This window comes from Astyanax mexicanus, chromosome 11 (genome assembly GCF_023375975.1).
Source record: "Astyanax mexicanus isolate ESR-SI-001 chromosome 11, AstMex3_surface, whole genome shotgun sequence".
NCBI classification, from domain to species: Eukaryota; Metazoa; Chordata; class Actinopteri; order Characiformes; family Acestrorhamphidae; genus Astyanax; species Astyanax mexicanus.
This window is the reverse complement of record NC_064418.1, coordinates 21,672,450-21,698,771: the sequence shown is the minus strand read 5'-3', so window position 1 is coordinate 21,698,771 and position 26,322 is coordinate 21,672,450. Positions and strand designations below refer to the sequence as shown.

The 26,322-nt window shown below is 40.7% G+C and overlaps 1 protein-coding gene across 2 annotated transcripts in view; it reads left to right on the top strand.

The window, feature by feature from the left end:
- LOC103044907 (glycerol kinase) overlaps positions 1-26,322 on the top strand; it is a 364,431-nt gene that overhangs the window by 170,487 nt on the left and 167,622 nt on the right. For both annotated transcript variants that reach the window (XM_049485389.1, XM_049485390.1), the window contains exon 4: positions 5,911-5,988. In XM_049485389.1, the coding sequence (XP_049341346.1) occupies positions 5,911-5,988 (78 nt within the window). The remainder of the gene's footprint in view (positions 1-5,910; positions 5,989-26,322) is intronic.

Sequence of the window (26,322 nt, the reverse complement as noted above, 5' to 3'; positions counted from 1 at the left end):
AGGTTTTATACATTCAGGAGTATAGCAGCACCACTAATGGCTTGGATGTAATCTGTAGTGGAGAATAAGATGGGTGAAGAGCAGCTGATCTGTGGTGGGTGATGGAGAAAAGCTGACTTCAGAAACTTCCATCAGTCTGTCCGAACAGGGGACATGAGAGCCTGAGGGTCCAACATCCATCGGTATCGGGTCAGACAGGTGGGCAGTCAGTACTCAGAGGAAGGCAGAGAGATGGAATTAGTTTTGACTGGATTTATGTAAAACAGAGAATATAAAACATTACCAGAGTGTGGCTAATGACTCCGGCAGAACTGAATAAAACAGCCTAACTAAAGGGAGAGAGCCAGAAGGTAACATAGACACGGAGGCTCCCTGAAACACTGGCATCCACCCACTCCACCCTCCACAAACCTGAGTGACCGTGTGCAGTGGGAGAACAGCAGCACCAGCATCTCAGTTTACCACAATTCCCTCTGTCCATGAACCCCTGAATCTGCAGCCTTATCTAAAGGAAAAAACATTAATTACCAAAAGCTCAACTAAACAAGTACGTTTTCAGTCTAGACTTAAAGATTGAGACTGTGTCTGAGTCCCGAACATATTCGGGCAGATTATTCCAGAGTTGAGGCGCTTTATAAGAGAAAGCTCTTCCTCCCGCAGAGCTCCTCTGAATTTTAGGAACTACTAAGAAACCAGCACCCTGAGATCTAAGTAATCGTGGTGGTTCATAATAGGAGATGAGGTCTCGCAAATACTCAGGAGCGAGCCCATGTAGGGCTTTATACGTTAACAGGAGAATTTTATAGTCTAGGTGGAATTTGACTGGAAGCCAGTGCAGTGCTGATAGGACTGAACTAATATGGTCAAATTTTCTAGTTTTAGGAAGGACCCTGGCTGCAGCATTTTGAATTAGCTGAAGTTTATTTAAGTTACTGCAGGAACATCCTGACAGTAGCGCATTACAATAATCTAGCCTCGAGGTAATAAAGGCATGTATGCAGTGATAGGGCATTTCTTATCTTGGCAATATTACAGAGGTTTAGAAAAGCTGTTCTAGTAACATTTAGATAGCACCAAGGTTTTTAGCTGCTGAACCAGGTGTGACAGAGAAGTCGGACAGATTTAGCATTAAGTCTTATAATTTATTTCTAGCAGCTTTGGGGCCTAATAGGAGAACTTCTGTTTTATCACTATTTAATAGGTGGAATTTCACATCTTTTACACAATCCTCGATTTTCTGATAACTGATAACGATCAGTTAAGTATGATTAAAACCATAATAAGGCAGTTCCAGTTACACAGCCCATGTTTTCTAATCTTTCTTTTTCTTTGATTCTTTTCAAAGTGAGAAGTCTCCTACAATAATATATGGAGAGGAATTAGTGCTAAATTGAAAAGCAAACACTAGGGTGGAAAAATGTAAAAACAATCAACAAAATGCATTGCTTTTCCTCACTAACATGCAGAATAAGTGCCAAAATTAAATGCAAAACTACTATTACATTACGTTTGATTGCACTTGATCTCTTTATTGAAAAAATACACATTTATTTGCATTTTCAAAACCAAACGCTGAATTAGTGCCAGAATTTAATGAAATACACCTTGAAATGTAGTCAAGGCACAGCTGTATTGCTTTTCACCATAAGGTACTTTAAACATGAACTCCTCCTTTAAATGTAATACTCACGAGATTGCTTTTAAACACGGATATGAGGAAAATGTGCTACAATGAAAATCAATAGCTCCAGTGCACTGCTTTTAATATCACCCAACCTCTGAACAGAAAAACAGTGTGTGTGAATTTGTATTTAAAGACAGAAACACTGAATTTGTGTCAGAATTGCACTTAAAATGCAATCACCTCAACTGCATTGTATTCCACTGTGTGGCGCTGTGAACGTGTAAAGCAATCACACTGCACAGCGATTGCATTCCCTCTAACCACAGCGCTGTAATCGTGCCAAAATAAAATCCAATCACTGTCCAATCATAACGCTCTCCTGAATTTGGGGCGGGGCTGAGACTCCAGTCTCTTGGAGCAGTCGCTCGGAGCTGCACCAGAATAAAAGTCTTTCCGCGACAGGATAAAAGAGGAAATAAAAACTTTAATTCAACAAATCGAGGCTGGGACAGTTACAGACGACTATGTGCTGCTCAGAGTGGAGTGGATTTTAGAGAAGATGCTCATGTTCTCACATTTAGCGCCAAAGACTTTCCCGAAACATCAAACAATGCGCTGAGGCACGTTCTGGAACTCTACCAGTTTATACCCCATTTACACACGGTTTGGTTTAGTAATGATGCAGGATACTGTTACACTTTTTATTTCATTTGGGGTATTTATCTTTAACTATTTTGTATATTCTATTTTTATTGTATTCCTTTATTGTACTTTTATCTATATATCTATTTAATAACAGCTCCTGGGTGTAAACTGGATCGTGAGATCACAATTTCGTTCCACCTCATGTACCACATAAGATGCGAATGACAATAAAATCTCCTTGAATCCTTGAATCCTTGAATTACAAATATATGCTTTCATGCTGGAATACTTGTCATGCTCTTTAACAAAGACAGACATATGGTATGGCATATTAATAAGTGTATAAATTAATTGTGTATATATTATATATTATATATATAAATTATATATATATATATGTCTGTCCCAGCTGGTCCGCATCAGGACTGATTGAACAGCCAGCTGGGACAGGCATATAAACTAAGCCTTAGCCCTCACTTAAGGAACTTTCACTGGAGAGCTGAGGGCTGAGGCTGCACAGACTTATATTTAAACTTTAAAAGAAACTACTGAACTCTAGAGCCCCTATGGCTGAGTTATGCTGTTTTGAGTTTATTCTGGGTGTGGTGGAGGGCCTTTAAACCAATAAAAGGTATGATTTGAGTGCATTTAATCCCTGTGTCTGTGTGTCTCTCTGTGCTTCCTCCTTCCGGGTCACAGGGATCACGCCCCTAACCCCAGGGGCCTATCTCAGTGGTGGAGAATGCGGGATTATTGGGCGGGGTCCAGTGACCCGGTAGGAAGGAAGCTGCGGAGTGGAGCACGACACGGGGTGGTATTGGGCTCAAATCGTTTGGTCGCCTGTGTAATGCCAGATAGAGGGGAGAGACGCGAGCCGAGTAAAATGAACAGACTGGTTTATTTACAGGCTGATAACCAGGTGTTATAAACAATAGAGCCAAACAAACAATAATCTCACCAGATACAAAAGACGTAGTCGTATAAACAGTCCGTGTTCGAAACCAAAAGACAGTCCAACCAAGCATTAAATCCAAAAGGGGCAAATCCAGAGACATAAACCAATAAACCAAAAACCAGGGTCGTAACGAGAGATCACACAAGAAAAACATAGAAGAACCGCTTAGTATGCAACAAAAGTCGACAATACCTCGCGAAGAATGTTTACATAGTGCTGCCTTAAATACATAAACATGATCAGCATAACCCGGAACTTCCTCAGAACACAGGTGAGTCTGAGCGTCGGAGCGTAATGTGATTGGGCGAAGGAGAGCGACTGACGGTAACGTCATAAGCCAAAGGATTCTGGGAAATGGAGTCCGGCGGTGTGGAAGGAGAGTCGAGCTGCATGACAGTACTCCCCCCCCAAAGAGTCCGAAACGGTAGACAGATGAGGACGACTCAAGGGAACCGCCCCCTCACACCCAGTGGAGATCTGGGCAGATGGCCTGGTAGCAGGAACTGAGTGGACAGGAGCCCTGGACCTGGGACGACCTCTCCTGGAGCCGTGGACGGAACTGAGGGACCGGACAGAGCCCGCGCTACCACGTCTACCCCTTCTAGGACCTGGAGACCCTCTCCTAGGACGACCTCTGGGGCGTGGTGCCGGACGGGACAGATGAGACCGATGGAAGTCCTCCACCAATAAGGGTTCCAGGACATCAGCCGCTGGGACCCAACTTCGCTCCTCTGGTCCGTAACCCCTCCAGTCCACCAGGTACTCCAGGGCTCCCCTTCTCCTCCTGGAGTCCAGCAAACGTTCCACAGCATACACAGGACCACCTTCCATATCCACAGGCAGGGGAGGAAGTGACCCAAGCGACGTCTCATCCAGAGGACCAGGGATAACCGGCTTTAACAGAGAAACATGAAAAGAGGGACATACTCGGTAGTGAGAAGGTAAATCAAGACGATAGGTTACCTCATTGATTTTCTTTATGATCTTGAAGGGGCCTATATACTTAACTGAAAGTTTCTTATTGCCGTCAGACAGCCGGAAATCCCTGGTAGATAACCAAACTCGGTCTCCTGGAGAATAAATGGGGGTTTCACGACGTAAACGATCAGCTTGTTGTTTATGCCGCTCTAAGACGGCCTCAATACGTCTGTGAGTCTCCTCCCACACCTCCTCGCTCCGACGCATCCAATCATCAACAGCGGGGATGTTAGAGGGTTCGACTGACCAGGGCATGAGCGGTGGTTGGTAACCTAAAAAGCATTGAAAGGGAGTCAACTTAGTCGTAGAACTAATGAGTGAGTTCTGAGCTATTTCAGCCCAGGGGAGATATTTGGCCCAGTCATGGAAATTATTTGAACAATAAATTCTTAAGAATTTACCCAATTCTTGATTCATCCTCTCACATTGTCCATTACTCTGAGGATGATAACCTGATGATAGACTAACAGAAATCCCTAACGCATTCATAAATGCTGACCAGACTTGATAGATAAACTGAGGTCCTCGATCCGAAACAATATCTTCTGGAACACCAAAAATACGAAACACATGATTAAACAGAGATTCTGCAGCTTCTAGCGCATTGGGTAGTTTGCTAAAGGGGATGAACCTTACACCACGAGAGAAACGATCCACAATAGTCATAATAACAGGTTTACCCATGGATACAGGGAGATCGGTAACAAAATCAACTGCTAGGTGAGACCAAGGTCGAGCTGGCACCGGTAAGGGAACTAATTTACCGGCCGGTAGAGTACGAGGAGTTTTACTTTGAGCACAGACTGAGCAAGAGGAAACAAAATCATGAATATCTGAACGCATATTCTCCCACCAAAAACGATTTTCTAACAATTGGAAGGTCCGAGTCTCACCTGGATGTCCTGACGAAGGAGAAGTATGAGCCCATGTGATTAATCTGGCTCTGCACTGGTCTGGTACGTAGGTTCTGTCTGGCGGGCACTGAGCTGGGGGGAAAGTTACAGAATTAAACTGATCAATTTCTTCTGAAATTTCCCATCTCACGGGAGCTAAAACAATTTCTGGCTTTAAAATAGGTGCGTTTTCTGGACCTTCTAGATTGTCTTCAAACATGCGGGAAAGTGCGTCAGCTTTAGTATTTCTGGATCCAGGTCGAAAAGTAATAACAAAATCAAAACGTGCAAAAAATAGAGACCAACGTGCTTGTCGTGAATTCAAACTTTTCATTGACCTAAGATATTCAAGATTCTTGTGGTCAGTTAAAACCACGAATGGGTGCAATGCTCCTTCTAACCAGTGTCGCCATTCCTCTAATGCTAATTTAATGGCCAAAATGCAGTTGAGGTGATTGCATTTTAAGTGCAATTCTGACACGAATTCAGTGTTTCTGCCTTTAAATACAAATTCACACACACTGTTTTCCTGTTCAGAGGTTGGGTGATATTAAAAGCAGTGCACTGGAGCTATTGATTTTCATTGTAGCACATTTTCCTCATATCCGTGTTTAAAAGCAATCTCGTGAGTATTACATTTAAAGGAGGAGTTCATGTTTAAAGTACCTTATGGTGAAAAGCAATACAGCTGTGCCTTGACTACATTTCAAGGTGTATTTCATTAAATTCTGGCACTAATTCAGCGTTTGGTTTTGAAAAAGCAAATAATTACACCTGGTGTGTGTGTGTGATTTTGATTTTCTCTGTTTCTGTAGCACTCGGAGTGACCAATCAAAGAGAGACCACTATTGTGTGGGATAAAGAAACTGGAAAGCCCCTCTACAATGCTATTGGTGAGTTACTCCCTCAAACAGGAGCTGCAGGGCAACTATATGAAGTCAGCACATCAAACTGTACTTCCTCTTACCGCACATAGAGTGGATTAAACAAACTTAACAGTGATTCCACATAACTGAATTGTGTTTACTTAATGTAAACACTCTGTAAACTTAAATGTTATTATTATTATCCTTATTATAGGTTTACCAATATGCACTCATTCATTATGTCACTAAGATGCAATATTATGTAATGTTCTAGTTTTAAAAAACCAACATATTTAAAAGCCTGAAAACATTGTTCACATAAACATTACAGTGTGTTGTTCTACATAAATGACTATTGTAATGTTATTTTTTTAAGGTTGTGGTGTCAGCACTGCCTGCAAGTATTAAAATGTAATCATGTTGAGACATTGGGTTCAGCATTGTGGTTTATTCATATTTTATAATAGATTTAAATTGTAATTATAATTTAAATGTAAAACTGTTGCAGCAGTTTTATAACACAAAAACTGTTATAAACAAGTTGTTTATTTCAGTACTTTTAATTTAATATATAACTATAAAAAATCAAAAGGTAAATGTGAGCACAGCAATCAATTATTTCACAGAATGAAGTCTAAATGTAAGTGTTTACATATATCTATTACTGAGATTTGTTTTCAAGCTATTTAGCGATTTAGCGGATTGTCTTCCTGGCTTCGTATCTTGGACTGTTTTTGTGTACTATGTCTCCTGTTTTCAGTGTGAGTGTTGTTCAACCGGTTCTCTGGCTGTGTTATCCTGTTTACTGCCTTGTAAATAAACCAGTCTTTACCTTTTACTCTGCAAGCATCTATCCTATCTGTCCGGCGTTACATAATACCTCGCCGACAATAGAGATGGCTGAGTTTAAGGACTTACAGCAGGTTGTAGATAACCATAGGAGAATGCTCAGGCAGCATAGCCAGCTGTTCGAGGGTCTCACTCGTTCTGTTAGCTCTCTCACTACCCAGCGAACCAAATAACACTCCCAGTTAGCCCAGATAACCGCTAGCCTCCAGGGTATCTCTGCTCAGCTAGCCCAGCTGAGCGTAGGCTTCCCGGCTAGCTTAGCTCACGCTAGCCAGCCCCTGGCTAGCTTAGCTTATCCGGCTCCGGCAGCTTCTCTTTTTTCTGTGAGCAAACCGGATAAATATGACGGCACCCCTGATCAGTGTAGAGTTTTTTTTGCTCCAGATGTCATTATATTTTACCAACATGCCACCTACCACCGACAAAGCTCGTGTTTTGTTTTTTGTTTCATGTTTAACCGGTAAAGCTTTGGATTGGGCTACTGCTATCTGGCCTATAGTGGAAAACGGCACCTATGAACAGTTTTTGGGCTGGTTTTCAGCTGGTTTTCGATCCTTCCCATCAAGGTCAATCTCAGGGGGAGCTATTGATCCGTTTACACCAGGGGTTTAATTCTGTAGCGGATTACGCACTGGATTTCTGTATGCTAGCAGCGGGTAGCGGATGGAATGAGCCAGCTTTGCGTGTTATGTTCTGTAATGGATTACAGCCAGACATTTTAGCTGACCTAGCTTGCAAGGATGATGGTCTTCCCCTTAATGACTTGATTTCCCTGGCAATTAGACTGGATCAGCTAAAACGAAATTCGAATGATGGATCGTAGTAGTACTGTTACAGCTGCTCAATTGTTTACTCCCCACACCTCTGGATTTTCTCCCCGCTCTGCTGGACTTACTCCAAAGACTTCCACCTCTCCTCGACCAGTGACCACTCCACCTACCCAGGGAGAACCCATGCAAGTGGACGCCACCCGGATTTCGAAAGAGGAGCGTCTAAGACGAATACAGACTGGCTTGTGTCTGTATTGTGGTGGCACTGGTCATATGATGCGAGAATGTCAGATTCGCCCCACCTGAGTACCTTAAAGATCTTTTGGCTCGTCCAACGGTGGGCTCTCCCATGGTCTCCATGGCAACCCGGACCGTCCATATGAGCCACCTGCTGTAAACTCAGGAAAGCGTGTGGAATCCTCTCCACACGCTAAAGGGGTAAGCGGTCTCTGCTCTGGCATGATATCCAAGCCTATTTTCATATCTATTGTTCTGCTCTGCCTTCTGCGTCTCCTTTTGTTTTCCCAGCATTGGTTCCGGTGCCGAGGGCAAGTTTATTAATGAACAACTGGTGAAACAGCTCCAGATTCCATTGGAACCCATGGAGGATCCTGTGAAACTGTCAGCTGTGGATGGGACACCTGTTGGACAAGGAACCATTTCTCACACCACCGTCCCGGTCAAGATGCAAGTCAGCGCTCTGCATTCAGAAGAAATCAGGTTTTTTGTATTGACTGACACAGACTATTTCAACATTTTAGGTCTCTCGTGGTTGAGAAAACATAACCCCTTGATCTCCTGGTTGAATAATGAAATATTATCATGGTCTCCATTTTGTCACAAACATTGCATCGTCACTCCTAAACTGAAAGTCTAGTCTACCACTGTTGAAAGTCCTGAGCCTGAGTCTCTTGCATACATACCCTTTGAGTACTCTGATCGAGTTGAAGTCTTCAGTAAATCTCGTGCTACTCAGCTCCAACCACATCGTCCTTATGACTGTTCCATTGATCTTATTGATAATCAAATACCACCTAAATCTCACATTTATCCTCTAACACAAACTGAGGAGCAAGATATGGAAGAGTATGTGCAGGAGGCTCTGCCTCAGGGTTTTATCCGTCATTCCACTTCTCCGGTTGCTGCGTCAACCTTTTTTGTAAAGAAGAAGGATGGTGGTCTTAGACCCTGAATAGATTATAGACAACTAAATGCAGTTACCAAAACCTACCCATATCCTCTGCCACTAGTACCTGTAGCCTTAGAACAGTTGCGTGGGGCCTCTGTTTTTACCAAATTAGATCTTCGTAGTGCTTAAAATCTTGTGAGAATCAAAAAGGGAAATGAGTGGAAGCCTTTTTCACCACTAGGGGGCACTACGAGTATTTAGTTATGCCGTTTGGTCTCAAAAATGCACTGTCTGTCTTTCAATCCTTCATAAATGTTATGTTAGGAATATTAGGAAAATTTGTGGCAGCATTTATGGACGATATTCGGTAACGCTTTCTTTTACAGTACCCTAAGTTCTAGGTATTAACCAGGTAATAGTGAGGTACAAACTCTGAAGTACTAAGTAATTATTTTGGGTAACGAGATGGTAAGTATTAGGAAAGTCTTGCCTAATTACACTGAAATATCTAGGTATTAACCAGGTAATAGTGAGGTACAAACTCGGAAGTACTAAGTAATTATTTTGGGTAACGAGATGGTAAGTACCAGGAAAGTCTTGCCTAATTACACTGAAATGTCTAGGTATTAACCAGGTAATAGTGAGGTACAAACTCGGAAGTACTAAGTAATTATTTTGGGTAACAAGATGGTAAGCACCAGGACAGTCTTGCCTAATTACACTGAAATGGAACTAGGTAATAAACAGGTACATGGGTGGTACAAACTCTAAAGTACTAGGTAATTATGTTGGTTAACAAGATGGTAAGAACAAGGACAGTTCAATTTAATTACACTGAAATGTCTCACAGGTTCTAGGTAATAACCAGGTAAGTGTGAGGTACTAACCCCAGTAACATGATGATAAGTAACAATACAGTTTCCTTACACTGAAATATCTCGCAGGTTCTAGGTAATAACCAGGTAAGTGTGAGGTACTAACCCCAGTAACATGATGATAAGTACCAATACTGTTCATTTTAATCAGTCTCTATTTATTTGATTTAAAAATAAAAGGTCAATACCTGATAACAGAGAAGAAATAGCTTATTTCTCTTTACTGAGTTCTTACCATTTAGTTCAACAAATAACCCTCTGTAGAACATCCTTCTGTAAGTACCATATAAAACACTGTGTAACTAACAGAACTTTCTGCTTAATAAAGGAGTAAATGGACTGTAAAAGAAAGCAGAGCTTATTTTTCTGGTTTTACTCAGTTCTTACCATGTAGTTCAACAAATAACCCTCTGTAGAACATCCTTCTGTAAGTACCATATAAAACACTGTGTAACTAACAGAACTTTCTGCTTAATAAATGAGTAAAAGGACTGTAAAAGAAAGCAGAGCTTATTTCTCTGGTTTTACTCAGTTCTTACCGTGTAGTTCAACAAATAACCCTCTGTAGAACATCCTACTGTAAGTACCATGTAAAACACTGTGTAACTAACAGAACTTTCTGCTTAATAAAGGAGTAAAAGGACTGTAAAAGAAAGCAGAGCTTATTTCTCTGGTTTTACTCAGTTCTTACCGTGTAGTTCAACAAATAACCCTCTGTAGAACATCCTACTGTAAGTACCATGTAAAACACTGTGTAACTAACAGAACTTTCTGCTTAATAAAGGAGTAAAAGGACTGTAAAAGAAAGCAGAGCTTATTTCTCTGGTTTTACTCAGTTCTTACCGTGTAGTTCAACAAATTACCCTCTGTAGAACATCCTACTGTAAGTACCATGTAAAACACTGTGTAACTAACAGAACTTTCTGCTTAATAAAGGAGTAAAAGGACTGTAAAAGAAAGCAGAGCTTATTTTTCTGGTTTTACTCAGTTCTTACCATGTAGTTCAACAAATAACCCTCTGTAGAACATCCTACTGTAAGTACCATGTAAAACACTGTGTAACTAACAGAACTTTCTGCTTAATAAAGGAGTAAAAGGACTGTAAAAGAAAGCAGAGCTTATTTCTCTGGTTTTACTCAGTTCTTACCGTGTAGTTCAACAAATAACCCTCTGTAGAACATCCTACTGTAAGTACCATGTAAAAACACTAACTGTTACACTCCCCAGGCGTGGGTTAGGCTATAACAGTTTGCGACCCCGGGTGAGCAGGGCATAGATCAGCTGAATACAGGATACAGAGAAGACAAAGTGAGACGGTGTTTCCAGTGAGTTCTCAGCTTAATCTCTTTATTTAACAACAAACACAAACTAAACCACTTTTACTTTGGTCTCTTTTCTCTTTCTTTTGCAGTTTCACATACACATGGCATCTCATCTGCATTTTACATACATTCACAGAGAATCCTTTTTTTTTTTTTACTTTTTTTCAGTTAACAAAACTCTGTATATCACAGTACATATTACCTTTACTTTTTAATCAGCAAACCCTCTTAATACTGTTTCTACACACACAAAAAAAAAAAAAAAAATATATATATATATATATATGAATATAAAAATACTACTCTATATTAATACATTTACATATGCATACATAAACCAATACTCAAACTTCTTTCATATTAACACACTACATTACCGAAAACACCTTTAACTTTTACTGAGCACACTAACTACATCTTAGTGCTTTTAAATCTCATTTTAAGCAGAGTTTCTAATATTTGTATCTGCATAGAGTGTATAGAATTGACCAAAGTATAAAACTTGAACAAAGTGTATAAAAACATGATTACTTAGAGAAACCTTAAACTGTAGCTTATCTAGCTGTAATAACTCATTATTGTGGTTGGCAGAGGCTCTATATTTACTTTAACAAGGCCAAACTGGCTCTTAAAAAGAGAATAAAATTGACTTGACTTTTAATAAACATGTATTTAACTAACAGCGACTGCTAATGCTAGCGTAAATGTATAGAGAAACAATAGGAATGAAGGCGCGAAATTAGCCCGAGCTACTTTGAGAAACAGCGACACACGGGCACAATTACCGAGCGAAAATAGCTAAAACTAGAGCGCGAACACACGAGAGATAATTACAGGCTTAAACACGGTTATAGAGCGAAGTTAGCGACCGAAAGAGCGAGAGGAATAACAGCGGGGAGCCGGTAAGGCGCGCGGTTAGCGGGGGCAGTGGTTAATGCTAGTGGCAGAGGCAAGAGCGCCGGCCAGGCGCGTGGCTAGCGGGCCGCGGGAGTGAATGCTCCCCGATGCTGAGCGTCCACCAACACACAAGACCATAGCGGCTCATATTACACAGCAAAACCTTTTAACGAACATATACACTCAAATATCCCTGTTATAGTGCTTTGGAAACATTTATACTTGCACAGTTCCACATATTTCCCCACCTGGATACAGAGAAGTCACGGTGTTCCCAGTGTGAGTTCTCAGCTGAATCTGAGACCCATCTCCTGTTGCTCACCTAAGCCACAGCCTAGCGCCCGCCCCCTGGCACTGCTCCCCCTACAGGACTGGATGTTTCACGTTTCACATACAAAAACCCATTCAGAAACCCAAAAGAATATATATTACATGGTACTTACAGAAAGTTGTGTCACATTTAAGTAGTTATTATATATATATATATATATATATATATATATATATATATATATATATATATATATATATATATATATATTAAAATATATATAATAACTACTTAAATGTGACACAACTTTCTGTAAGTACCATATAAAACACTGTGTAACTAACAGAACTTTCTGCTTAATAAAGGAGTAAAAGGACTGTAAAAGAGAGCAGAGCTTATTTCTCTGGTTTTACTCAGTTCTTACCATGTAGTTCAACAAATAAGCACTTCAAAAAGAACAACATACAACTTCAAAACAAAACAGAACTGTTTACTGTTTATTATTTATCTCTTTTTTGACACAACCAAGCATGCATTACTGAACTTATATACACTGCTCAAAAAAATAAAGGGAACACTCAAATAACACAATATAACTCCAAGTAAATCAAACTTCTGTGAAATTAAACTGTCCACTTAGGAAGCAACACTGATTGACAATCAATTTCACCTGCTGTTGTGCAAATGGAATAGACAACAGGTGGAAATTATTGGCAATTAGCAAGACACACTCAATAAAGGAGTGGTTCTGCAGGTGGGGACCACAGACCACTTCTCAGAACCTATGCTGTCTGGCTGATGTTTTGGTCAGTTTTGAATGTTGGTGGTTCTTTCACACTCGTGGTAGCATGAGAAGGACTCTACAACCCACACAAGTGGCTCAGGTAGTGCAGCTCATCCAGGATGGCACATCAATGCGAGCTGTGGCAAGAAGGTTTGCTGTGTCTGTCAGCGTAGTGTCCAGAGGCTGGAGGCGCTACCAGGAGACAGGCCAGTACACCAGGAGACTTGGAGGAGGCCGTAGGAGGGCAACAACCCAGCAGCAGGACCGCTACCTCCGCCTTTGTGCAAGAAGGAACAGGAGGAGCACTGCCAGAGCCCTGCAAAATGACCTCCAGCAGGCCACAAATGTGCATGTGTCTGCACAAACGGTTAGAAACCGACTCCATGAGGATGGTATGGCCCGACGTCCACAGATGGGGGTTGTGCTCACAGCCCAACACCGTGCAGGACGCTTGGCATTTGCCAGAGAACACCAGGATTGGCAAATTCGCCACTGGCGCCTTGTGCTCTTCACAGATGAAAGCAGGTTCACACTGAGCACATGACAGACGTGACAGAGTCTGGAGACGCCGTGGAGAGCGGTCTGCTGCCTGCAACATCCTTCAGCATGACCGGTTTGGCAGTGGGTCAGTAATGGTGTGGTGGCATTTTTTGGAGGGCCGCACAGCCCTCCATGTGCTCACCAGAGGTAGCCTGACTGCTATTAGGTACCGAGATGAGATCCTCAGACCCCTTGTGAGACCATATGCTGGTGCGGTTGGCCCTGGGTTCCTCCTAATGCAGGACAATGCTAGACCTCATGTGGCTGGAGTGTGTCAGCAGTTCCTGCAAGATGAAGGCATTGAAGCTATGGACTGGCCCGCCCGTTCCCCAGACCTGAATCCGATTGAGCACATCTGGGACATCATGTCTCGCTCCATCCACCAACGTCACGTTGCACCACAGACTGTCCAGGAGTTGGCGGATGCTTTAGTCCAGGTCTGGGAGGAGATCCCTCAGGAGACCATCCGCCACCTCATCAGGAGCATGCCCAGGCGTTGTAGGGAGGTCATACAGGCACGTGTAGGCCACACACAATACTGAGCCTCATTTTGACTTGTTTTAAGAACATTACATTAAAGTTGGATCAGCCTGTAGTGTGTTTTTTTCACTTTAATTTTGTGTGTGGCTCCAAATCCAGGCCTCCATTGGTTAATAAATTTTATTTCCATTGATGATTTTTGTGTGATTTTGTTGTCAGCACATTCAACTTTGTACAGAACAAAGTATTTAATGAGAATATTTCATTCATTCAGATCTAGGATGTGTTATTTGAGTGTTCCCTTTATTTTTTTGAGCAGTGTATATACAATGAAAGCTGAGGACAGCTTTTATTGGGGTAAGCAGCTTGCGGGCAGGAGCTTGCCTTCGCCCCCTTGACCCTTCCAAGCCACTTCAAATTTTCTATTTCTCTGATCTTACTATGTATAGGTACATGTTTGAGTAAAATGAATACTGTTATTTTATTCTATAAACTACTGACAACATTTCTCCCAAATACTAAATAAAAATATTGTAATTTAGAGCAGAAAATGAGAAATGGTCAAAATAATGAAAAAGATGCTTTAGTGCTTTCAGATCTCAAATAATGCAAACAAAAGCAGTTAATATTAATTTAGAAACAACTATAATAATGTTTTAAGATTTCAGAAATCAATATTTGGTAGTTTTAATAACCCTGATTTTTAAGCAGTTTTAATTTATATATATAAGTTAAATATATATATATATATATATATATATATATATATATATATATATATATATATTTAACATGTAAGACCTTATTCTACAAATTATGTTTAAAAAGGGGGTAAATACACATATTCAACACTTTATTCTTATGGTATACTTTTTCACCCTTAAACCTTGTAACATGCTCTAATGTCTTTAAACATATGGCCAAGTATTCCATTCCTGTGCTGTCTTCCTAGTGAAGAATTCCACTCTATAAACCTTAAATTCATTTTTAGGGATTTCTCAGTCAAATAAATAGAGACTGATTAAAATGAACAGTATTGGTACTTATCATCATGTTACTGGGGTTAGTACCTCACACTTACCTGGTTATTACCTAGAACCTGCGAGATATTTCAGGGTAAGGAGACTGTATTGGTACTTATCATCATGTTACTGGGGTTAGTACCTCACACTTACCTGGTTATTACCTAGAACCTGCGAGATATTTCAGGGTAAGGAGACTGTATTGGTACTTATCATCATGTTACTGGGGTTAGTACCTCACACTTACCTGGTTATTAGCTAGAACCTGTGAGGTATATCAGGGTAAGGAGACTATATTGGTACTTATCATCATGTTACTGGGGTTAGTACCTCACACTTACCTGGTTATTACCTAGAACCTGTGAGATATTTCAGTGTAATTAAATTGAACTGTCTGGTTCTTACCATCTTGTTAACCAACATAATTACCTAGTACTTTGGACTTTGTACCACCCATGTACCTGTTTATTACCTAGTTCCATTTCAGTGTAATTAGGCAAGACTTTTCTGGTACTTACCATCTTGTTACCCAAAATAATTACTTAGTACTTCCGAGTTTGTACCTCACTATTACCTGGTTAATACCTAGACATTTCAGTGTAATTAGGCAATACTTTCCTGGTACTTACCATCTTGTTACCAAAAATAATTACTTAGTACTTCCGAGTTTGTACCTCACTATTACCTGGTTAATACCTAGAACTTAGGGTACTGTAAAAGAAAGCGTTACCCGATATTCTCATATACTCACCTGATATGCCCACACATATCCTCCAGGTACGTACTGTACTATCTCGTCTCCTTGAAAATCAGCTTTTTATCAAAGCAGAGAAATGTGCTTTTCATCTTTCCACTGTCTCTTTCCTGGGGTACGTCATTAGTTCCAAGGGGGTTTCCATGGACATTACCAAGGTCCATGCTGTAGTAGAATGGCCACGCCCTATTTCAGTGAAAGAACTACAGAGAAGCGAAGTTCACATCCGCCCCCCTATTAAAACACCCAGATCCTAAAGAACCTTTTGTTGTTAAGGTTGAAGCTTCTAGTGTAGGGATGGGTGCTGTTCTCTCCCAAAGATTCGGCACGCCTAGTAAAATGCATCCTGTAGCCTACTTTTCACACAAACTCACACCAGCTGAACAATTATGGCATTGGAGATTGCGAACTCTTGGCCATAAAATTAGCCCTAGATGAATGGCGTCATTGGTTGGAGGATGCTTTGCACCCCTTTGGTGTCATTACTGACCACAGGAATTTGGAATTTTTTTAATCCATGAAGTGTATGAACTCACGACAGGCAAGGTGGTCCTTATTCTTTACCCGAATTAATTTTACTGTTACCTACCGACCAGGATCCAGAAACACCAAAGCTGATGCCCTTTCACGCATTTATGCCGAGAACAATTCGGCTATTTCAGAACCCACCTCCATTCTGAAACCTGAGATAGTCCTGGCCCCGATCAGGTGGGAGATCTCGCAGGAGATCAATGAGACCACACCCCCTCCTGCAGAATGTCTGCCAGACAAAACATATGTACCGATTCAGTGTAGAGGTAGATTAATTACATGGGCTCACACTTCCCTATCTTCTGGGCATCCTGGTGAAACTCGCACCCTTCAATTATTGGAGGGTCAATTTTGGTGGGAAACTATGCGCTCCGATATCCATGAATTTGTTTCATCTTGCACTATTTGCGCTCAAAGTAAGACTCCCCGTACTCTACCTGCCGGTAAATTAGAACCCTTACCTGTTCCAGCTGAACCTTTGGAATTCCTGAGGATATAATTTCTGATCGCAGTCCTCAATTCATATCTCAGGTCTGGTCTGCTTTTATGAATAGGTTGGGCATCTCTGTCAGTTTGTCTTCCGGTTATCATCCCCAAAGTAATGGTCAATGTGAGAGAATGATCCAGGACTAGGTAAATTCTTACGTATTTATTGCTCTAACAATGTTCATGATTGGGCCCAATATCTTCCCTGGGCTGAATTGGCTCAGAACTCTCTGGTTAGTTCTACCACTAAGCTAACACCCTTTCAGTGTTTCTTAGGTTATCAACCTCCTCTCATGCCGTGGTCGGCTGAACCTTCTGATATCCCTGCTGTGGATCAGTGGATGCGGCGTAGCAAGGAAGTGTGGAAGGAGACTCACAGAAGTATAGAAGCTGTGTTAGAACAACACAAACAGCAGGCGGATCATCATCGTCGTGAGGCTCCACTCTACTCCCCCGGGGATCGTGTTTGGCTATCTACCAGGGATTTCCGGCTTCCTGAAGGCAACAAAAATCAGTTAAGTTTAATGGCCCTTTTAAAATAATCAAAAGAATCAATGAAGTTACATACCGTCTTGAATTACCTTCTAATTATCGTGTCTGTCCCTCCTTCCATGTTTCCTTACTTAAGCCGGTTATCCCTGGTCCACTGGATGGACCTCGCATGGGGTGCTACCTCCTCCGCCTGTGCTCATGGATGGTGGACCCGTCTACGCGGTGGAACGCCTGTTCACTCCAGAAGGAGAAGGGGAGCCCTGGAGTACCTGGTAGATTGGGAAGGCTACGGACCTGAGGAGAGAAGCTGGGTTACTGCAGCTGATGTCCTTGACCCGTTATTGTTGGAGGAGTTTCACCGTTCTCACTGGTCTTGTCCAGCACCACGCCCTAGGGGTCGTCCGAGGAGGAGGTCTCCTGACCCTGGAAGGGGTAGGCGCTATGGGTCAGCTGCTACTCGGCCCCTCAGCTCCGGCCACAGCTCCAGGAGGGGTCGTCCCAGGACCAGGGTTCATGTCCAGGCTGTCCCCGCTTCGGGTCCTCGTTTCCGTCGGGCCTCCGGGCTGAGAGGGGCGGTTCCTGTGTGTCGTCCTCGTCCTTCGGTTCTTTCGGACTCCTTGGGGGGGAGTACTGTCACGTCTATAGACTCTCCTTTCACACTCCCGAACTCCATTTCCCAAGAACCCACTGGCTATGACGTCACCGCCAGCCGCTCACGTTCACCTAATCGTGTTACTCTCCCCCATTCTGAGTCACCTGTGTTCTAAGAAGTTCCGGTTCATTGCAATTCGGGTTTTGTATATATAGGTTTCAGTCAGCGTCTGTTCTTTGCGAGGTATTGTCGACTCATGTTGCTTACTGAGCGTTTTCCCCAACCTTTTTCTGTCTGCCTTTTTGTTATTACCCATTTTTCTGTATTATGGATTTTGTCTTTTGTCTTTGCCCTTATCGGATTTATTGAACTATCGGACTGTCTTCCTGGCTTCGGATCTTGGACTGTTTTCTGTACTACATCTCCTGTTTTCAGTGTGAGTGTTGTTCAACCTGTTCTCTGGCTGTGTTATCCTGTTTACTGCCTTGTAAATAAACCAGTCTTTACCTTTTACTCTGCAAGCGTCTATCCTATCTGTCTGGTGTTATAGAAAAACCTGTAAATAGATGGAGCCAGGAGCCAATGGGAAAGGAGTGAGTTTTGATTATAAAGGTGGCACTGCCCGAACAGAAATTAATCTCTAACCCAGAAACGCACTCAACTTCTGGCTTATGAAATTAGAATTAGGCTGGATCACACCTTGGGTGCAAAAGTTTAAATGCAAATTATTTTGATTGTGTCTGCACAAAATAATGAAGGATAGTTCTAAAAACACTGTGGATTCACGTTTAAATGTAAAACATAACTGATCTGTGCCAGACTAGCATGTTTACTTTAAAGATACGTCTGTAAATACCAAACTGGATTTGAAATTAAACAAATAAGAATTTTTGGTTGAGAATGCTTTGCAGACGATGCCTGCCTGAACATGGACATGGTTTCATCCTTTATGATGCTTTGCATTTACTGCAGCTGTCTTTCTACCTTTAGATTTGTCTTGAGCAACTGCAATTCTACTTATTTGGGTTCAGATCTGGTGATTAACTCAACCACTGCAGAATATTACTCTTCTTTAACTCTTGTGATGCTTTCACATTTTTTGGGCGATTATTGTTCATCTCTACTGTTAAGCTGTCTAATCAACCTTGATGAATTTGGTTAAATCTGAGCACAAAGTAAATCCCTGTACACGGTTTATCCTTTTGCTTATGTCTTGTTTCACATCAATAAACACTAGTTTCCCAGTGTCACTGGAAGACATACACCACCACAATGTTTTACAGAGGATTTGCTGAGCTTTGTGTTGAGCCGCTCCAAGCCTTTTTCATACTTCCCTCTCTTTGTCATTCTGGTACAGAGTTTCACCTGTAAACAGAAACGCAGTTCTTGAACTAGACTGGATTCTTCAGATAACTATTGGTAAAGTGTAATCTTGCCTATGTATTATTGATTTGAACCTTATGGTAGACTGAGATACTCATACATCTACTTCCTGGAGTGCACTCTTCCTTTGGGTGGATGTTTCCAGGATTTTTCTTTACCATGGAAAGGTTCTGTGATATAATTAAAAAAAAAAGTTTCCCTTTAGTTGTAATAACTTGATGTTCTAAGTTATGCTAACTTAAGTTTTCATTACCCATTACTTAACTTTTTTAAGGCAACCGGTTTCCTCAAATTGTTTAAGTAAATTCAACTTATCCGGGCTTACAGTGTGTTGTTTTCTGTGGATGTCCAGGATTTTTTAAATTCCTGAGCTCACCACTACGCTCTTTTCCCCAGAATGTGCCAAACTGTTGGCCACTCCTACCATTTTCATCTCTTTGATGCATTTCTTCTTTTTTCAGTCTAATGATGATATGTTTTGCTTTCATTTAAAAGCTCCTTTAACCATGTGTTATGGATTCACAGTAACAGCTTCCAAATTAAAATGCCATACCTGGAATCAACTCTAAACCTTTTTACTTGTACATGTAACTGATGACAGATTAATAAAATAATAGCCCATGGAACCAATAATATAGCTTTAGAGAGAATTTGTACATTTAAGACCATTTTTGAGATCATTTGTACTTTTGAGCCCACGAAATGAGGGGTTGTAGATAAATAGATGTAGAGCTATACATTTCATTTTTGTTCAACTGTTTGAATAAACCTGAACCATCTTTTTTGTTTAATTTTAAATCTAGTGTGGTGGCATGCAGAGCCCAAATCATTAAGATTGTGTCACTGTGCAAATATTTATGGCATCAATTGTATATAGAGGCCAACAGCCCCTATTCAAAAAAATTATTGTGTATCAAGAAGTAGTGAAAGCAATCTTTTCAAAAACTTTATTTTTTTTTTGTTGTTTTCTGTATTGCCACAAAAATACATAGTTTTTTGGCCAAAAATTGTAATTGTCTATGAATATTTCAAATAAGTATTTCAGTATAATAAAAAAACAAATCTACTTCTAAACTACGTTTTCCGTAAATATTACTTAGTATTTAAATATTTAAGGCAACCAGTAAATGCAGTTCCAGGCTTACAGTGTATTACCCACAGCCAGCTGGTCTAGCATTTGCAACCAGTTTTACTAAAATCTTAACTGTTAAATTTTGAACTGGGTTGTAGTTGGAGCTCTTCCTGTGACATGAATTATTTACCAAACCTCAGAAAAGCACTTCCAAGCTCCAATCAGTGGCCAAATAGATTAGCAGTGAGCATGGATTTGTATGTCCTAGATGAAAATAGTAACAAATCCTGTTAAGTTACTTAACAAACTTACATTGACCGAGCATGCACTTGTTAAGTAAATCAGACAACTCAACTAACACATTTTTAAGTAACCCCGTTTAAGAAACCTGAGTAAACAAATTTACGGGATGATTTTTTTAATGTATGGTTATTGCTTTTCAAAAGATACAGAAGTGCATAATGTCTGTCTGTTGTTATGGTTATCATTTTAGGCCTATATATTTTAATGCAATCAAGTTCATGTGTATTACATATGGAAATATACATATGTAAAGTAAGTTACAAAAACATCCTGAATTTAATGTCAGCAACCAACTAATTAACATATACAGTATTCATCCGTTTAACTGACAACAGTTTAGCCCCACCCCATTATTGCTTAGTTTGATAAATAATGGAGCCTGTATCAATCTTAATTCTGTCGTTCCATATTCCAGTCCACAGCTTGAGCTGGATAATAAACCCGCCATAACGTTAACATGAAACGCATCACTGATCTGGATTCCAGTTAAACAGAACCCCCAGCAGCTTCAGTCTGCGGCTGACTGAGTAAACTTTAGCTGTTTGTCTTCAAAAAAAAAGTAAATTATCTGGAGATTTTTAACTTTTAAAACGCTGTACATCAGAACGTTACATGTAAAGTCAGTGCCTGAGAGGTAAACAGATTAACACCAGCAGTCTGTTAGCCTACCTAGCACTGAACTGACAGCAGCTGCATTCTGGTATTGTAAAGGTATTAACTACAGACTGGAGTAAACTATAGTCATAATCCACATATCCTATAAAACCACAGGATCTACAAACACTAACCAGCACAAACACACCTATCTGTTAATTAAAAACAGTCATTTATTTAGTTTGGAAATACAGTTAGCATCGCCAGTTAGCCGTTAACCATCTCTATTAAGATCTGCAGTCTGTTAGCATAGCTAGCAAATGCATTCCGGCATTGTACAGTTAGTACCGCCGGTTAGCCGTTAGCTATTGCAGCTAATCCTCTACGCTACCTGTCAATATAAAAGTCCTGTGCAACCGTTGCAAAAAAAAAATGCCCTGAATTTAATATTTAGCGTACTTAGTATTTAACTTTAAAAAAAATTATAATAATTAAAACATTTAATTTGAAAGGAAACTATTTTGTATTTGCATATAAAGTATGTCAAATAAATGATTTTTGAATGCATTTACATTAAATGCACTTGTGTATACTCCTCAAAGGGCTGTGTGGTCTGTTTCAGACTCATTATGTAACCTTAATCATAGTACTATTAATAAACTTAAAGTATCAGTATTTGTATCGATATCTGCAATTTTATATCAGTTTTATATATGTATCGGTTCGGAGCTGAAAAAAGTGTATCGTCCCATCACTAATACTAGTGGCCTGGAAACATTTTCTAGAAATTTGCACACATTTTAGGACTGTAGAGGGCAGAGTTTCCTTATTTAACTGATGCTGAGTGGTTTCCAGCCCAATCCACAAATATGCTTTGTACATGTGAGAGTTAACTAAATGAATATTTCAAAGAATAATGCAATGGACATACTGGATAGTGGACATATGCTGAATGCAGTCAATTATCTAGGACAAATTTTGTGTCTGTGTGCTTCCCAAGAATTTGCACATCTGTGTCAACAATTGGTGCAACTTAAAGAGGATAAATATGTTCATTAAAAGGGGTGTCCACAAAGGTGTACAGAATGAAAAAACAGTTAATCAGCTTTAGGTACCAGGGTACTGACTTTGCTAATAACCTGCTGGTTATCATCAAGGTGCTGTTTGCTTCACAAACTGCCTTCAGGCCATTTTTTTAATTGGTTGCAAATGCTAGGCCAGCTGGCTGTGGGTACTACAGTGTAAGCCTGGAATCAAGTTGTCTTTAATATTTCAATACTAAGTGACAAAAATGTAAGTATTATTGCACCTACATTGTTATCAGTTGCTTTGCACAATAATTTTAGTTTAGAAGTAGATTTTTTTTTCATGTACTTAAAGTGCCTTGCATTCAGCCCTCTTGAACTTTTCAACCTTTTGCCACATTTCAGGCTTCAAACATAAAGATATGAAATTGTAATTTTTTTGTGAAGAATCAACAACAAGTGGGACACAATCGTGAAGTGGAACAAAATGTATTGAATATTTCAAACGTTTTTTAGAAATAAAAAAATTAAAAGTTGGGCATGCAATATGCAACATGCCTTGCGTCCATAAAGACCAGATTTTTGCAGTGTACTGTGCATCCGAAAAGTATTCACAGCGCTTCACTTTTTCCACATTTTGTTACGTTACAGCGATATTTCAAATTGTATTATATTAATTTCTTTCCTCAAAATTCTACACAAAATACCCCATTATGACCATGTGAAAAAAAAGTTTTCTTGAGAGAAATAAAAAAAAACTAATGAATCAAATTTACGTAAGTATTCATAGCCTTCGCCATGAAGCTCAAAATTGAGCTCAGGTACATCCTGTTTCCACTGATGGAGTCCACCTTTGGTAAATCCAGTTGATTGGACATTATTTGGAAAGGCACACACCTGTCTATATAAGGTCCCACAGTTAACTGCATGTCAGATCGCAAACACCAAGCATGAAGTCAAAGGAATTTTCTGTAGACCTGTGAGACAAAATTGTCTCGAGGCACAAATCTGGGGAAGGATACAGAAAAATTTCTGCTGCTTTGAAGGTCCCAATGAGCACAGTGGCATCCATCATTCGTAAATGGAAGAAGTTTGGAACCACTAGGACTCTTGCTAGAGCTGGCCGGCTGTCTAAATTGAGCGATTGGGGAGAAGGGCCTTGGTCAGGGAGGTGACCAAGAACCCGATGGTCACTGTCAGAGCTCCAGCGTTCCTCCGTGGAGAGAGGAGAACCTTGCAGAAGGACAACCATCTCTGCAGCATTCCACCAATCAGGCCTGTATGGCAGAGTGGCCAAGCGAAAGCCACTCCTTAGTAAAAGGCACAAGGCAGCCTATCTGGAATTTGCCAAAAGGCACTTAAAAGACTCTTAGACCATGAGAAACAAAATTCTCCTGTCTGATGAGACAAAGGTTGAACTCTTTGGTGTGAATGCCAGGCGTCATGTTTGGAGAACTGCTCATCACGAGGCCAATACCATCCCTACAGTCAAGGATGGTGATGGCAGCATCATGCTATGGGGATGTTTTTCAGCAGCAGGATCTGGCAGACTAGTCAGGATAGAGGGAAAGATGAATTCAGCAATGTACAGAGAGATCCTGGGTGAATGTACAGAGACATCCTCTTGACCTCAGACTGGGGCGAAGGTTCATTTTTCAGCAGGACAACGATCCAAAGCACACAGCCAAGATCTCAAAGGAGTGGCTTCAGGACCACTCTGTGAATGTCCTGGAGTGGCCCAGCCAGAGCCCAGACTTGAATCCGATTGAACATCTGAAAATGTCTGTGCACAGACGTCTCCCATCCAACCTGATGGAGCTTCAGAGGTACTGCAAAGAAGAATGGGCAAAACTGCTTAAAGAGAAGTGTGCCAAGCTTGTGGCATCATATTCAAAAAGGCTTGAGGCTGTAGTTGCTGCCAAGGGTGGTTCTACAAAGTATTAAGCAAAGGCTGTGAACCCCTATGTAAATATGATTTCTTTGTTTTTTAATTTTAATACATTTTCAAAACGCTCAAGAAAACTTTTTTCACATGGTCATAATGGGGTATTTTGTGTAGAATTTTGAGGAAAGAGAATAATTTAATACAATTTGGAATAAGGCTGTAACATAAAATGTGAAAAAATTGATTGTTGTCCTATGGACAGAGTCTCCCACTTCAGCTGTAAATCTCTGCAGTTAATCCAGAGTGATCATAGCTGCATCTCTGATCAGTCTTCTCCTTGGTTGCGCTGAAAGTTTAAAGGGACGGCGGGGTCTTGGTAGATTTGCAGTGGTCTGATATTTCTTCTATTTCAATATGATCACTTGCACAGTGCTCTTTGAGATGTTTAAAGCTTGGGAAATCTTTTTGTGTCTGGCTTTAAACTTCTCCACAACAGTATCTCGGACCTGCCTGGTGTGTTTCTTGGTCTTCATGATGCTCTCTGATCTTTAAACAGAACTCTGAGATTATCACAGAGCAGGTGTGCTAATACAGAGATTACACACAGGTGGATTCTATTTATCATCATCAGTCATTTAGGTCAACATTGGATCATTCAGAGATCCTCACTGAACTTCTGGAGTGAGTTTGTTGCACTGAAAGTACAGGAATAATTTTGCATGCCCCTTTTATCAGTTTTTTATTTCTGAAAAGAGTTTAAAATATCCAACAAATTTTGTTCCATTTCATGATTGTGTCGCACTTGTTGTTGATTCTTCGCAAAAAAATTACTATTTCACATCTTTATGTTTAAAGCCCGAAATTCAGCAAAAGGTTGAAAACTTTTGCAAGGCACTATAAAGACTGATTTGAAATATACATAGACAATTACACATAACAGTTGTTTGTTTGTTTGTTTTATTGCAGCTCATACATTTAAATAACTTTTGCCTCTGCCAGAAAACAACATATTTCTGTGACAATACAGAAAAAAACAAGCAATAAAAAAGCCAGATAGTAGGTTATTTATATAGGTAAAATTACCTTGCGTTCAACTAAATCAAAATATGTGAGCAATAAATAGAAATATCTTATTTTATATCAAACAGACTTAAAAATAATTAACTTAGTAAACCTAATTGTAACGTGGTTATGTGTGGGCCTCGATCTGGGATGGTTGTGTCCTAGGCTCCTTGTTCTGGGCACAAACCTGGCAGGCGGCTATAAAGGCCCTTGGTCCATTGTGGGCCACCAAAATCTTCTTCGCAAAAACTCCAGGGTACGGGTGATTCCTAGATGGGCTGTAAAGGGTGATGCATGACCCCACTGGAGTACTTGGGGCCTGACAGAAGTAGGGACATAAAGCCTGCCTGGAGGGCCCCCTCCTGGGTCAGGCTCACTTCGGAGGGCATTTTGGACCACAATTCGAGTCTAAGGGATTATAGGTTTTGGTGGCTGACCTGATGATGGAGGATCCCACTGCCTGGAGAGGGCGTCGGGCTTAGCATTTCTTTTAACCCTGGCCAATATGAAAGAACAAAATCAAACCGGGCAAAGAATAGTGCCCACCTGGCCTGACGGGGATTTAGACGTTTGGCTTGCTGAACATAAGCCAAGCCATCCACTTATACCAAGAAAGAAGCATCAGGATCTGCAAGCTGTTGCACTGGAGCAATGACTAAGCAATGTTTGAGCTCTTCAAAGGCTTTCTGTGTAGCATCTGTCCATTGAAACCGCCCCATCATTTTTTTGTTAGGGAGGTTAAGGGGGCAGCGATCATGCTAAAATCTCGGATAAATCTCAGAAAACAATTTGCAAAGCCCAAAAAGTGTTAAAGCAGCCGAAAAGACGTGGGATGAGGCCAGTTTATAATAGCTTTTGTCTTGGCTAGATCCATGCTCAGCTTCCCCTTGGGCACTACAAATCCAAGGAAGGAGACAGATGGGACTTGGAACAGGGACTTCTCCAGCTTAACATAGATATGGTTTTCCAGGAAAAGCTGGAGAATCCTCCTTACATGATCCATATGTTCTTCCATGGAATTACTGTAGTTGAGGATATCATCCAAATAGACAAAAGCATAGTCCAGGGCCCCCCTTAGGACCTCATTGATGTATCGTTGGAAGATCGCTGGTGCATTCATTAAACCAAAAGGCATAACAAGGTACTCATAGTGGCCCGATGAAGTAATGAAGGCCGTCTTCCATTCACCACCTTCTCTAACACGAATAAGATTGTAGGTGCTGCGCAGATCCAGTTTGGTAAA